At 36.9% G+C, this 15898-nt stretch overlaps 1 protein-coding gene across 1 annotated transcript in view; it reads left to right on the forward strand.

Annotated features, from left to right (window-relative positions):
* The first annotated feature begins 509 nt into the window (after positions 1 to 509).
* YJEFN3 (YjeF N-terminal domain containing 3) overlaps positions 510 to 15898 on the forward strand; it is a 401301-nt gene continuing 385912 nt past the window's right edge. Inside the window, exon 1 of the mRNA XM_053702926.1 lies at positions 510 to 614. Coding sequence (XP_053558901.1) covers positions 559 to 614 — 56 coding nt within the window. The 5' untranslated portion in view covers positions 510 to 558. The remainder of the gene's footprint in view (positions 615 to 15898) is intronic.

Raw genomic sequence — 15898 nt, forward strand, 5'->3', positions numbered from 1 at the left:
CAAATGCACAAAAAGATCAGTTTTGGGAGGTATAAAGCTGACTTACCAGTACTCAATAGGTTAAAAACAGCACATTCATTTATATGGAACTTATCATAAATACATCAATTCCAAAAATATAGCATTTACAAACGCTGGCCTGAAAGATGACATGGCAGGTGGCAACTAATTCAAGTTCTTGTAATAATTGTTAAATAACAGTTACAGTTTAGTAAATGTAATGTACTGTGTACATAGAAATGTTCCATTTGCAAAGCGAGTGAACAGAAGATCAGTATAAAGAAGAAACAGTTCCTTGAAAAAAATGAAAACACGAATATTATTGTTTTCATATCAAGAAATATAATGAGAGAGCTGAGCCTCACGGAGCAGTGTGCAGCTTAGGTTAAATGATCATGAGCTATAGCTACCTGTGAGCTGAGCTGAATCCAATAGGGTGGGATTGAGGCACAGCTGCTAAGTGCTCACTGGCTGAGCCGCTCCTTGTATCTCACAGCCAGACGCTGAGCACAGATACATGCACTTACACCGGGTAAGCAACAGACACGGTACAGCACAATGAGCAGTCCAGGATTTGGAAACAAGGACAGGCAGGAACCCCTCAGGTATCTCAGGTAAGGCTGTTATCCTGACAGAACCCGTTTTTATTGAGAACAATAAGCTTCTCTCAACTGCTTACAGCTTGTTTGGTATACAGGAAATCCTAAAATAGCTTTGTTTATGTGATAATTCTCCTCCCCATAATAATGCCATTATATTAAAGCTACAGTTCCATTGCAGTGACCATGTTTGTTTTTTTATTATTTGTTTAAAATGAGAGATCCTTACAGTAAACCTTTAACTTGATGTTATGTTAATATACATATGTAATAGATGTAGTTGTATTCATTGTGGAATTCAGGCTTTTTACACAATGTCATTAATGTTTCTTTTCTTTTTTCCATTTATGATAATAGCATCATAATTCCTACTGTGACTATCAGTTTTGCTACTGTGTACTTGAAGGGGATTTTTCTTATATGCTTTTTATTTTCTTCTACAAATCTCAAAGCTAATAGGTGCTAATCCCACAAATGTAACTTAGTAGATATTACTTATTAGGAGCTTTTAGATCCTGACCTAGATGACATTTACATTGAATATATGTATAAATTGCTTTGCTTTCTCCTGATAGTACAATACATTTATATTACTTTTGACGTTTGATTTTTCTAAGCATATTATATCCAGCTTTGTTAGGCATCTTTATATTCTTGCAGAAGTTTGCTACTGATATTACATTATTTGCATAAAATGTATAATGGTTTGTTTTAATGTCTGTATGGAGTTTTTTTGCCGTTGATACCAATTATGAAACAACAAAACTCTAATTTACAAAATTATCTAAAGAAAAAAAATTAAAACTAATTGAGTAAAAATTTTACATCCTTGAACAAAATTGATTGTTACCCAAAACATAAACAACTGATATATATAGTTGCATGTGTTGTGTAGATTTATAACCAAAGCTTAGATTCTAGGAGGATTTCTAGATTTTTTAGGTAGAGGTGGAAGACTTTAAAGAGACAGTATACACTAATTTTCATATAACTGCATGTAATAGACGCTTCTATAAAGAAACATATGCACAGATACTGATCTAAAAATCCAATATAAAACCGTTTAAAAACTTACTTAGAAGCTTCCAGTTAAGCTCTGTTAAAAAGGTTGCTGGAACACACACTGCAAGTGGTTCTATAGCAGACCCTCCCCTTGCTTTGCATATGAAAATACCCTTTACACAAACAGGAGCAAGCTGGAGTAGGTATATACGTGGGTATTCTCCTAAAACTTTGGGGCTTGGTTAGGAGTCTGAAAATCAGAGCAATGTTATTTAAAAATAAGCAAAACTATACATTAAAAAAAAAAATAGCCTGTATGGGCTATATAAATGGATCATCTACAAAGCATTTATGCAAATAAAAATCTAGTGTATAATGTCCCTTTAAATCCCTCTCCATTGGATTAGGTCAGATAGCAACCTCCACAACCCTATCTAGTCTATTCAGTTTCACTAATTGTCCTATCATTTTGTCCCTTCATTAAAGAGAGCCGAGGTGTGGGCAAGCCTTAGAGAATGACTTACATAAATATAGAGTTTGTTGGTTAACCTAGACCAGTGTTTCTATGTATAGTCCCTATAGTCTCAGAGCAAATCAATATTTAACACTTTCATATGAATACTGTATGAATTCATATGAAGGAGTTAAATATTAATTTCTTTGGAGACTGCATGCAAGGGATCATACTTTACATTGGAGTAATGGAGTAGATCCACCAACAGCTTATCTAATTTCCATGCAGTTCCCTACATTACATTCCCATATTACTGATACTAAAAATGAGTAGGGGGTTGGGTAATAATGGATCAGTCAGATGCTATTACTACAGGGTGAAAGTGACCAGTTTGTAGAGAAGAGGAGTCCTTTATCCCTTGTATTTACACTAAATAAGTGCATACGCAGTTCCATCAAATCATAAGGTTATTAGCTGACAGTCCCAAGACAATTGTTCACTCCATCAGACTGCCACTGGTTGCTTCTAATGTAATGAATGGAGGTTTCATGAAATACAGCAGATTATTATTGGTTTTAGTCATTTGTCTTTTAAGGTGATATATTGTGCAGCACTAATACATATTTGGTTACAGACTCTGGTAAGCAACAGGACAGTTACAGTGATAAAAGCATAGAGGGCACTCCCCATGGCTTAGCATTTTATGTGTGCTAACAATATGCCAGGTGCTGTGCTGGGCAGTTGACATGTGAGATTAGTGAATATGAGGTCTATTCATCTAATACTAAATTAATCTGGCACTTCAGCAGACTGTGAGTCCCTGGTTTGTGTTGGTAAATTATATTATAGGCTTCAGTCCAGTGTGAACTTCCTGTGATGGATGAGTCGGAGACAGTTTGCTGCTGACAATTTCCTAATAGGATTTTGTCATCCTGCATTAATGATGGGGTTGTGGCTTGTTTTTGAGTTGCACATGTTCATATGTACTTGAGTTTACAGACTTATGATTAAAGATATGTGTTTGAGGATTTTTAGGTTATCAACCCTCTTTACTTCAAGGGACAGTAAACACATTGAGATTGTAATATACCATTTCTAGTTATGAGCATTTATTTTCTGTTCATGAAATAAAATAAAAAAATCATTCATATGAAAGAGCATTTATTTAAACATGTTCCTTTTTTAAGAAAACCAAAATGTTATGTTGACTATGTTTATTTTGATGTTTAAGTTAAGAAGTGCAGAACTCACACACACATTTTTTTTTTCTCATTATAGGACGATCTATGAAAAAACAATAAAAAACCCAAGCAAAAACAAAGCCTGTTTAATCTCCACTTTTAGATGTAGCAAAAAATAAATAAAATATACAGAACATGTCATTTTAAAAAACTTCCAAATTACTTCTATTGTTTTATTTTATTTGTTCTTTTGGTATCCTTTGTTGATGAGCATTCCTAGGTAGGATCAGGAGCTGTGAGGTAGCTGCTGATTGGTGACTGCACATATATGCCTCTTGTGTTTGGCTTACCCATGTGTTCAGCTAGTTCCCAGTAGTGCATTATTCCTTCTTCAACAAAGGATAACAAGAGAATGTAGCAAAATTGCTAATCAAAGTAAATTGGAAAGTTGTTTAAAAATATGTTCTCTATCTGAATCATGAAAGAAAAATTTTGGACTAGACAAAGTGTTGTGTACAAAAAAAGTGTTTTAGTAGCATTTATTTGGTAATTTTCTTTAGTAAAGTTTACATCATGTTTTATTCCAGTTATATGCCCCTTCAAAGCCTCTTGGATATATTTCTTGTATCTCCTGTCTTGCAGCCTTTTATGAATATTTATAAATAAGCTCCTGCACTAAAAAGCAGTCATGGTGTAGAATGCTATAGTCTGTGTTGTAAATCCTGAACTATCCACTTAAAGGGACGTAAACACTCTGAGATATTAATATATAAAAAAAATGTTTTATTATATGTAGTAAAACAAATTTGTATTATACTTTCGTTATTTATTTTGTTCCCTTTTCCTGTCATTTAATTCTGATTATTTTGGGCTTTCCAAATTCCTGTTAAAAGTGGAAGTGCAGACAAAGCTCTAATCCACACAGTCACTGGTTGCACACTCTAGGTAGCCATTTATACCTGTCTTTAATTGGCCTTAGCAGAAAAAGAAACCTAAGTTACAACATGGCAGCACCCACTATTTTATAAGCATTAGAATGTTACCCTTATTTTTTTAAAATATTTAACAAACTGTCATTTAATAAAAATACATGTATGTATTATTCCCAGGCTAATATTGCTCTGAATACATCATTCTATCAATAACATGTTTCGTGCTTAAAGGGACATGAAGCCCAATAATTTTCTTTCATGAATCAGATAGAGAATACAATTTTAAACAACTTTCTAATTTACTTCTATTATCTAATCTGTTTTATTCTCTTGGTATCATTTGTTGAAGGAGCAGCAATACACTACTGGTTTCTAACTGAACACATGGGTGAGCCAATGACAATCAGTTTATATATGCAGCCACCAATCAACAGCTAAGACCTAGGTTCTCTGCTGCACATGAACTTGTCTAGATAAATATTTCAGCAAAGGATAACAAGAGAAAGAATCAAATTAAATAATAGAAGTAAATTGGGAAGTTGTTTGAAATGGTATTCTCTATCTGAATCATGAAATATTTTTTTTGGGTTTCATGCCCCTTTAATGTCCCTTTTAGCATTTCTGGGAGGCAATGCAGAAACCACAACATGTAGAGGTAAATTACATGAAATGTGAGCAAAATAAATAAAGACATTACAAAGTTGTTTCCCTGCACATAATTACATTTTTTTCATGGGGAATTACATTTTTAGTGTAATATCTCTTTAAAGGGACAGCCAAGTTAAGCAAAACCTTTGCTTTATTTGATTTGTTGCTACCAATACTATTACACACCCCTTTAAATATTTAACAGAACTACATATTTATATACTTATTTTTTTTACCTTGCAAATGTGTCCCCAGTAGGTGCTCATCCTGGTCCACTCCATTTTTAAAAATATTAACCCTTTAACTGTGGGTGATGACCAGTGTTCCCTCTAAGGCAAGTTTTGTGTGCGGCTCAGCAGTGAAACAGTTAATTAGGTAACCACACCCTGCAATTAGCAAACACTGCACAATGCAGACTGTAAGGCATGGTTCTCTTATTAACTGTTTCACCACTGGGCCTCTCACAAAACTAACCTTAGAGGGAACACTGGTGATGATACATGGTCGTCATCCGCTCAATGCATTAACTGCGGATGACAAACACGTGTTATCATCATCATCGGGGTTGAGGGGTTTCAGAGCTCATCACGGTGGCCTAAGTTTCAGAATCGCTTCCGCATTCTGTTGATGCAGATAATATCACTACGCATGGGCGTAGTGACGCCATCAAGTTAGAGACCAGGAAGTGCTCAGAAGATTTTATGGGAGCTAGATGAGAGGTATAGTACATACAAGTTTAAAAAAAAAAACCCAAAGTATAAAATAAACACTTTGTTTTCACAAGGGGCATATAACAACCCATCAAAAAGGCCTAGAGACCCCCAAGACCCCTTATTTTAAAGAATAAAAGCCCCTCTTTAAAATAAAACCCCTGTATAGCTTTTAATAGCCAGGTGATCGCTAGAATAGTAACAATTTAATAATTTTTTTATTAACATTTTAATAAAAAATATATGTGTTGGTTTCTCTATAAAAAGGGTTAAATGTGTCTAGAAACTCCAAAAAGATTCAGCACAGGGCTGGAAATGACTCAGCAGTTAAAGGGTTAAAGTCAGCAGTAAGTGGTTCAGTCAATCAGCAACCACTTACCTCCACTGATTTGAGCACATGTGAACTAGCTCCTTTCAAGCAGCCAAGCCACTAACCTGCCGTGAACGCACATGAAAACATCAGTTGAGGTTGGTGGTTGCTTTCGGTTAGGCTGAACCGCCTATTTATTAATTATAATACAAAAAGTAGTGGACCAGGGCAGGACGGGGACAAAATAAAATATGTTTATAAAAATGTGATTAGGACAAATATTTAAAAGTATATGTGAGGTTACTGGCAGCAATGAATTTATTAAAGCAAGCGATTTTATAACCCTGACAGTGCATTTAATTATGTAGTTTTTTCCAGTATTTCATTTAGAAGTATACACTTGACATCTCCTGAGCAACAACGTTCCTTTGTTGCTAATTAATCACAGTTTTTTTAACAAAATAAATATCAAGCTCTACTAATTTCTTGAACATATAGAGGACAAATAGTTTAGACTTTGTCCCTGTTTTAGAGATTATTCCCTTTTTACTTATTCATTTGTTCCGCTAAAGCACTCCAAGAGGCTTGATGGACTTGTCCCCACAATTCCACACCATTCTGCTTAATCCATTCAATACACGTACGCACCTATCCATCCGCCTCACACCAGGCTTTTCAGTGTCTGGCTCAATAACCTTTTGGTTTAGCTTCCCCGTTGCTCTTTTAGTATGTAAACTCATACGCAGGGGGGTACCGTTAAAGAGATATTACAATCATTTTATTTAAATTTAGGCATCAGAAATTATTCACTAAATTGCAAAATACTTCATGCAAAATACATGTTTTGAAAGTATTTAAAACTGTCATTTTGATAGAAAAGTAGGCAGGCCTGGAATACATCCAGTGAAAAATCTATTGATTTTTTTTTATCTTACTTCATTGACTGTGGCCAATTAGGGGCATATAAAAATGAGCTCCTGCACATAATAACCAATCACTGTGCAGCATGTAGGAGAGTCAGAGTTCTGCATTCCATGCACTCTAGATTTTCGGGGGAATGGAAACACTACAATTTTCAGTTAAATTTCAGAAAAAAATTTACAAAATAAATCATCAAAGTACTTTGCTAAGTTTTATAATTATGCAAAAACATTTTTTTTTGGAAAAAGTACATCTCCAATTTAATGTCCCTTAGAAAGTGTCACATTCTAGATTATAAGGCCATGGATAAGCCAATCATTTTTCTTTTTTTATCAGTATGATCTGTATTATTATACATACATTGCCTGTTTTTCTCCAATCCTTATGAATGTTTAGTTTCTATCAGTACTGTACATTTTAGAAAAGAACATCTACAACCAATTGCAACTTAAAGGCAGGAATCCGCATATATGTAATTAGGGTTACTACCTTTCTTGAAACAAAAACATACCAGGTATTTTAAAGAATAATCTTGCATAAATAATTATACAACCTTAGATAATAAAGCTGCTAGGACTGATTTTAAATGATCACTTATTTAAAATGAGATCCCAGCATGCTTATGGCTCACCAGGTGTCCAGTATTTAAGTAGCGAAAACACCGGATCCTTAAATGCCCAGTCTTTTTTTTTTTTATTCTCTGAGTGTTAGCTAATCGTAAAAGCCTCTTATGCCGCAACACATATGGAGCAGAAAACGTGAGGGCAGTCTAAGGGGTTAAAGGATTGCTGAGTTGTTAAAAATATACAATTGGCAAAATTAATTCATTCATTGTAGGGCTAACGTGACCCTAATTACCATTGTGCTCTACATACAATTATGCTCCTTTTAAGGGGAATTGTATAAACTCACCGACCTTTGTGACCAGCAGACTCCGAACAACGTACCAATGGTCAGGATATGTTAGTTGATCTTGTTACATTAACTACAACATTACCCAGAAACCACTGGTATACATAATAGTCTCATTATATCTTCTAAAGGTAAAAGGTAGCAGAGACAGCTTGACTCTCTATTAAAGGGATATGAAACCCACAAATTTTCTCTGCAAATTCAGACAGAACATATCATTTAAAAAAAACTTTCCAATTTACTTCTGTTATCAAATTTGCTTCCTTCCCATGATATTCTGTGTTGAAGAGATACCTAGGTAGACATCTGGAGCAGTACATGACAGGAATAGTGCTGCCCTATAGTGTTCTTGCAAATGGATAACATTCTTGTAAAACTGCTGCCATACAGGGGTCCAGAAATGTGCTGGCTCCTAAGCATACATCCCTGCTTATAAAAAAAGATACCAAATAACAAAGAAAAATTGATGATAATAGAAGTAAATCAGAAAGTGGTTTAAAATCATCACATGCTCTATCTATATCATGAAAGAAAAATGTTGGGTTTTTATATCCCTTTAACCCAGAGTGATAAAAACAACCCTGAATAGCCATTCTCCTCGTATAAGTTATTTGATGAATTAGGAGAGGACCTTCATTTCTTTCTTTATTATCTACTTTTAAACCTAAAAAACCCAGCAGCTATACCAGCTATAAAATGGCTTGGTGGAAACTCTATATATAATGAACCAGTGTTAGGCAATGCATAATATGCTGGAGTTCTATAAATGACAGATAATAATATTCTTCCTACCAGAGCTATTTGTGCATTTTGCCTAGTTTGTTTATTGCATTATTTTTCCATTTATTCCAGATACTAGCTGGGTTGTAGATTGATCTAAAGATGATGGGAGGGGCAGGGTAATTGTAAAACCGTCTTTGAAGCATCTAACTACAAGTGGCAATACATTATACCATATCAGCCTATGGGGGCCTTTTTATTAAAGGTCTTGCGGACCTGATCCGACAGTGCGGATCAGGTCTGCAAGACCTCGCTGAATGCGGAGAGCAATACGCTCTCCGCATTTAACATTGCACCAGCAGCTCACAAGAGCTGCTGGTGCAACGCCGCCGCCAGCAGGAAGGTGTCAATCAACCCGATCGTACTCGATCGGGTTGATTTCTGGCGATTCCTGTCTTTAGACCGCTGCTTCATAACTGGTGTTTCTGGAGAGTCTGAAGACTCGCCAGAAGACTCGCCAGAAACAACACATGGAGCTTGATAAATGGGCCCCATGGTCTCCATTTATCAAGAGCCAGACAGACAAGCCTCACTCATGGGAACCTATCTGCTTGGCATAGTGGCGAGCTGGAGGCCTCAGCTGACAGCATTTATCATTGCACAAGCAACTGCTTGGCCAATCGTGCACGAGCAGAGGCTGTCAATCGACCTAGTCAGACTAGTCCAGGGTGACTTTAATCCACCAACTCAGAGCTGATATATAGGTTAGGAAACAGTGGTCTGATGACCGCGGCTTCTTAACTGTCGTCCCGAATGGGCTCCAAAGCTGCATTTGCAGCTTGATAATAGGAGCCCCTTGTTTTTCCAAAATCAGAAGAAATTAATCTTTTATATATATATGTATAAATTTGTAATGGAAGGAATGTTATTTTTATTTACAAAGGATTGTCTAAGTTTACGGTGGGTGTTAAAATTGTGGGCCACAGTAGACTGCTTTTCACTTGTAGGATTTGTGAAGGTACTATATATATATATATATATATATATATAAATAAAAGTATATATATATTTTTATAAAAACAAACAGCAGCAACAAAACAATTATTTTTTTTGTATAGTAAAGAGAGGATGGAAAGTACCTCTTTAAATATTTAGACTATTTTCTTTTTACATATCTATACCTATATATCTATAGGAATAGACATACAGGTATAGGTGTATACAGATTAATTATTCTGTATGTAAAGAACATTGGAACATGAAATATTCATAATTCATGTCTGGTTTAGAGCACTTGAATAAACACGATCAGGTTAGCGCACGAATATGGATGTTAGGTTTTTTTCAGTTTGCGTGCTCCATTGAAGGCTATGGGGGAATACGTTAACATGATTGCAACTTCGCAAAGTCTATCTTTTTGCAAGTGTTGGGTTTCGCTCATGTGCCAACTTTTTAATTTCAACTAGTAATACAAGTGCGAAAAAATATCCGTCTAGTGAAGTTAACGTGCGAGCGGGAGTGCAAAATACTGCTCCACTTGTAATCTAGCCCTATGTTGGAACTTCAATCACTAGTATACTACAATACTGTTGCACATTTTCTAAACAAAAACTTTAATCTGGATGCCATGTTTAACAGCAGCGGGGTACTTACTCCCCAAACAGCAGAGTAATATTCCAGTATTTATTTGAAAACAGCTTTTTATATTGTTTTAATAAGCTTTTAGATTCCTTTCTTAATAAGCAAAATTAGACCATCAAATAACTGCTCCACATATCTTCTCTAATAAGCTTAACCCAGATGATTAGACAAAGATACATTATCATTATGTTTTACCTGTGGTTTACAGGCTGCTTCTTACAAGAAATATGGGCAAATATATATTTATTTATTTATAATGAGGTTACACTTATATGTTAATAGTGCTTAGGGAAATACAGTTTAACATGTTTTATTCCATAGTTTGTTTTCTTACCCTGGTATTAGAACAAATATTTTTATATCGGCAAATTCCTTGCATGTGGATATTCAAAATTGTATGATTATTTTGAACTGCAGTGAAATGTTTTTAAATAAAGCTTATAATTGATAAACCATATCACATATCCTTGGAGGTTCTATGTATTGCATGACATAAATTATTTCCTGCTGGAATATAGAGTGTAGACTCACTGTAGTAATCACTCCAAATTTGTTTGTTCAGGCCAGGTGATTGGCAGGCCTTGCTCTGTATCAGTTGGTTGCGCAAGAGCAGAGGACTGGCAGTGCTGCACAAGGAAATTCTTACACAATGATAACTGCATGCAACAGACAAACAGCATCCACTGCTTGGTCGCTGTGAAGAAGGGTGGACAGGTTCCCTAGTTGGGAACCATTTTCATCCATGACTTAAAGGGACACTAAAGTCAAAATAAACGTTCATGTTTAAGACAAAGCATGACATTTTAAACAACTTTCCAATTTACTTCCATTATTAATTTGTTGTTTTTTTTCAGTCTTTTTTTATACACACTTTCTGAAGCACCAGCTCCTACTGAGCATATGCAAGAGTTCACAGTGTATACATATAAAAGTCTGTAATTGGCTGATGGCTGTCACATGATACATTCAGCAAGGAAATAGTAGCAATATTTGAAATTTCTCAGAAAAAAAGTCTACTGGGACAGTCTAGTCAAAAATAAACTTTCATGAGTCAGATAGGGCATGTCATTTTAAACAACCTTCCAATTTACTGTTATCATCAATGTTGCTTTGTTCTCCTGGTATTCTTAGTTAAAAGGCTCATATGCTAATTTCTTAGCCCTAGAAGGCTGCCCTTATATGAATGCATTTGACAGTTTTTTCACAACTAGAGGGCGTTAGTTCATGTGTGCCATATAGATAAGATTGTGCTCACGCACATGGAGTTAAACTGGAGTCAGCACTGATTGGCTAAAATGCAAGTCTACAAATAAAATTACAAAGTTATCACATACAAAAAAGTGAAACAAAATAAATGTGATACAAAATAAAAAAAAAGGATATGAACGAGAATAAGTCTTTCTATTTCTAATGAAATCCAAATGGTGTGTCACATGAATCAGAAAAAATCCACCTTTCGGTTCCCTCTGGGTTTCCAGTGTATCTTAAAGAAAAACCTGATATAATATAATACCTCAATGAATCAGATGTTTATAATAAAGAAAGACATGTACTCATACTTTCAAGAGCTAATATAAGCTCATATATAAGGCGGTTCTGATTCACAACACTGTCAGGATCAGCGATACAGATAGCTGGAAATCCGATGTATAGCTATATAAAAGTGCTTATAACAGAAAAACACAATAGTGTGATAGCCTAAACACACGGTTCAGTTTCTTTGTCATTAATTGGGTGCATTGAATTTTTGGATTAAGAAATGGGGAGATTAACAATGCAGACAATTATTTTGTGTATTTTTTAGGAGGTAATTTCTAGCAGGAGGGATATTAATATCAGAAACATTTTGGATTGTAATCATTGGAAAAACACTGGCATTCAGAAATGGTTATCTGCCAAAAACCTGCAGAAGATTGTGATCAAGCCTTATGTGTTTAACCATCACAAAAGGGATTAATGTATTGTCTTTCTTGAACAGGCAACAGATGATGGGCTCCATGTATTAAAGGACCATTAAAACCAGTAAAATTGTATATTCCACAAATGCAAAATAATAAGATAATGCAATAGCACTTAAAGGGAAAGTCTACACCAGAATTTGTATTGTTTAAAAAGATAGAAAATTCCCTTTATTACCCATTGTCATACCTCAATGAATCAGATGTTTATAATAAAGAAAGATATGTACTCACACTTTCAAGAGCTAATATAAGCTCATATATAAGGCGGGCCTGATTCACAGCGCTGTCAGGATCAGCGATACAGATAGCTAGAAATCCGATGTATAGCTATATAAAAGTGCTTATAACAGAAAAACACAATAGTGTGATATCCTAAACACACGGTTCAGATTGTCTTGTTACAGGTGTATACTCACACTCTAGGGAGCTGATACACAGCTCTGGGTGAATTGCAGTCTCTGTATAAGCCACAGATTCAGCTATGTAACGATACAGGAACACTTGGTAGAATGATAAAATTTTATAAAATCAAACATACAGCTATTAAAATACAGCAAAACAAAATTGCAACAGCACTACACAGATATTGAGGGGATGCCTTATCTGGTTACTTATTATTAACTAGTCCTAAAGCCCGTTCACATGGGACATTTTTTGCAGTACAGCGGTCCCACCCCTTGCTCTCTCTCTCCCCCTCTCTTTTGTGCTCTCTCTCCCCCTCTCTTTTGCGCTCTCTCCCCCTCTCTTTTGCGCTCTCTCTCGCTCCACTTCTCTTTTGCTCTTCCTCTCCCCCCTGTCTTTTGCTCTCTCTCTCCCCCCTCTCTTTTGCTCTCTCTCCCCTTCTCTTTTGCTCTCTCTCCCCCTCTCTTTTGCGCTCTCTCCCCCTCTCTTTTGCGCTCTCTCTCTCCCCCTCTTTTGTGCACTCTCTCCCCCTCTCTTTTGCGCTCTCTCTCTCCCCCTCTCTTTTGCACTCTCTTTCTCTCCCCCTCTTTTGTGCCCTCTCTCTCCCCCCTCTCTTTTGCGCTCTCTCTCTCCCCCCTCTCTTTTGCTCTTTCTCTCTCTCCTTTTTTTTGCTCTCTCTCTCCATCCCTCTCTTTTGCTCTTTCTCTCCATCCCTCTCTTTTGCTCTCTCTCTCCCCCCTCTCTTTTGCTCTCTCTCTCCCCCCTATCTCCCCCCTCTCTTTTGCTCTGTCTCTCTCCCCTCTCTTTTGATCTTTCTCATCCCTCTCTTCTGCACTTTCCCCTCTCTTCTGCTCTTCCCCCTCTCTTTAGCTCTTTCCTATCTCTTTTTGTCTCTCCCCCTCTCTATTTCTCTCCCCTCTCTGTCGCACCGGCCACGCCCCATCCCACCCGACCACGCCCCCGGCCATGCAGACCCCTTCCGGCCATGCCCACTGTCCAGCTCAGCCATGCCCACACTCCTGCCCGGCCACTCCCACTTTCGCTGCAAACAGCATGGATTGTCGGGTAAGGCCAGGTGTGTTTGTCCTCGTGCTGTCTCTACTGTGCATGACAGCTTCGAACAAACACACTTGGCCTTTTAAATAATAGGATATACCTTTGTCAGCTTGAGTGCTCATACATAGGCAAACTTTATTTTGTTTTTAATTTTAAAGCTATTAAAGTACATATGCCAGTGTCTAGGGTAAAGTATAAATTTACCATTTCATACAATGTATCTAGTCCTAAGAGGCAGGATGGCTCCAGATTGAAACTCTTGGCAAACAATGTATCGAAAGAGTCAGGACTGATATGTTGTAGCTCCCTCTCACTGTGACGTTACTACCAAGCAAACCCGACGTACGTTTTGTTCCTGTGTGGTCCATTTTATACCATATGGATACAAAGTTCAATAATTAAAGGTGTTATTTCATCTGAAGGGTTATAAATCTGATATAAAATATATCAAGGAAATTATGGCAGTATTAATCTCAACTTTATAATGATGATTATTCAAGCCTAATGGATTATATTATCACAGTCAAAAGGGTTTTACCATAAAATGGACTTATATTAACCCCTTAATGACCGAGGACGTGCAGGGTACGTCCTCAGAAAAAAGGCAGTTAATGCCTGAGAACGTACCCTGCACGTCCTCGGTGTGGAAAGCAGCTGGAAGCGATCCTGCTCGCTTCCAGCTGCTTTCCGGTTATTGCAGTGATGCCTCGATATGGAGGCATCCTGCAATAACCTTAGATGGCCATCCGATGCAGAGAGAGCCACTCTGTGGCCCTCTCTGCACCGGACATCGATGGCCGGTATCGTTGGTGGGTGGGAGCCGGTGTGGGAGGTGGGTGGCGGCCATCGATGGCCCTGGTCATGTGGAGGGGGGCGGGATCGTGGGCGTGCAAGTCCAGGGCAGGGACCGGGTGGGGACCGCTGCACTACAGAAAAAAATGTGTCCCAAAATAAAAGTGGGACCAGTAATTTTTTAAAAAAAACCTTATTCGTTATTTAGGTGGTGGGGGTTGGTCCGTGGGGGGGGGGGAAGCTACACTACAGAAAAAATAAAAAAAATAAAAAAGAAATAAACATTTGATTGTGCAAAATGGGTACTGGCAGACAACTGCCAGTACCCAAGATGGCCCCCAATAAGGCAGAGGGGGAGGCTTAGAGAGCTGTTTTGGGGGGGATCAGGGAGGTTGGGGGCTAAGGGGGGATCCTAAACACAGCATATGTAAATATGCTTTTTTTTTTTTTTCTTTAAAAAAAAAAAAAAAATCTTTTATTTTAGTACTGGCAGACTTTCTGCCAGTACTTAAGATGGCGGGGACAATAGTGGGGTGGGGGAGGGAAGGGAGCTGTTTGGGAGGGATCAGGGGGTGGGATGTGTCAGGTGGGAGGCTGAACTCTACACTAAAGCTAAAATTAACCCTGCAAGCTCCCTACACACTACCTAATTAACCCCTTCACTGCTAGCCATAATACACGTGTGATGCGCAGCAGCATTTAGCGACTTTCTAATTACCAAAAAGCAACGCCAAAGTCATATATGTCTGCTATTTCTGAACAAAGGGCATCCCAGAGAAGCATTTACAACCATTTGTGCCATAATTGCACAAGCTGTTTGTAAATAATTTCAGTGAGAAACCTAAAATTGTGAAAAAATTAACGTTTTTTTTAATTTGATCGCATTTGGCGGTGAAATGGTGGCATGAAATATACCAAAATGGGCCTATATCAATACTTGGGGTTGTCTACTACACTACACTAAAGCTAAAATTAACCCTAGAAGCTCCCTACATGCTCCCTAATTAACCCCTTCACTGCTGGGCATAATACGCGTATTTTGCGCAGGGGCATTTAGCAGCCTTCTAATTACCAAAAAGCAAAGCCAAAGCCATATATGTCTGCTATTTCTGAACAAAGGGGATCCCAGAGAAGCATTTACAACCATTTATGCTATAATTGCATAAGTTGTTTGTAAATAATTTCAGTGAGAAACCTAAAGTTTGTGAAAATATTTGTGAAAAAGTGAAAAAATTTTTTTATTTGATCGCATTTGGCAGTGAAATGGTGGCATGAAATATACCAAAATGGGCCTAGATCAATACTTTGGGATGTCTTCTAAAAAAAAATATATACATGTCAATGGATATTCAGGGATTCCTGAAAGATATTAGTATTCCAATGTAACTAGCGCTAATTTTGAAAAAAAGTGGTTTGGAAATAGCAAAGTGCTACTTGTATTTATGGCCCTATAACTTGCAAAAAAAGCAAAGAACATGTAAACATTGGGTATTTCTAAACTCAGGACAAAATTTAGAAACTATTTAGCATGGGTGTTTTTTGGTGGTTGTAGATGTGTAACAGATTTTGGGGGTCAAAGTTAGAAAAAATGTGTTTTTTTTCCATTTTTTCCTCATATTTTATAATGTTTTTTATAGTAAATTATAAGATATGATGA

The sequence above is a fragment of the Bombina bombina genome, chromosome 2 (genome assembly GCF_027579735.1).
Source record: "Bombina bombina isolate aBomBom1 chromosome 2, aBomBom1.pri, whole genome shotgun sequence".
NCBI classification, from domain to species: Eukaryota; Metazoa; Chordata; class Amphibia; order Anura; family Bombinatoridae; genus Bombina; species Bombina bombina.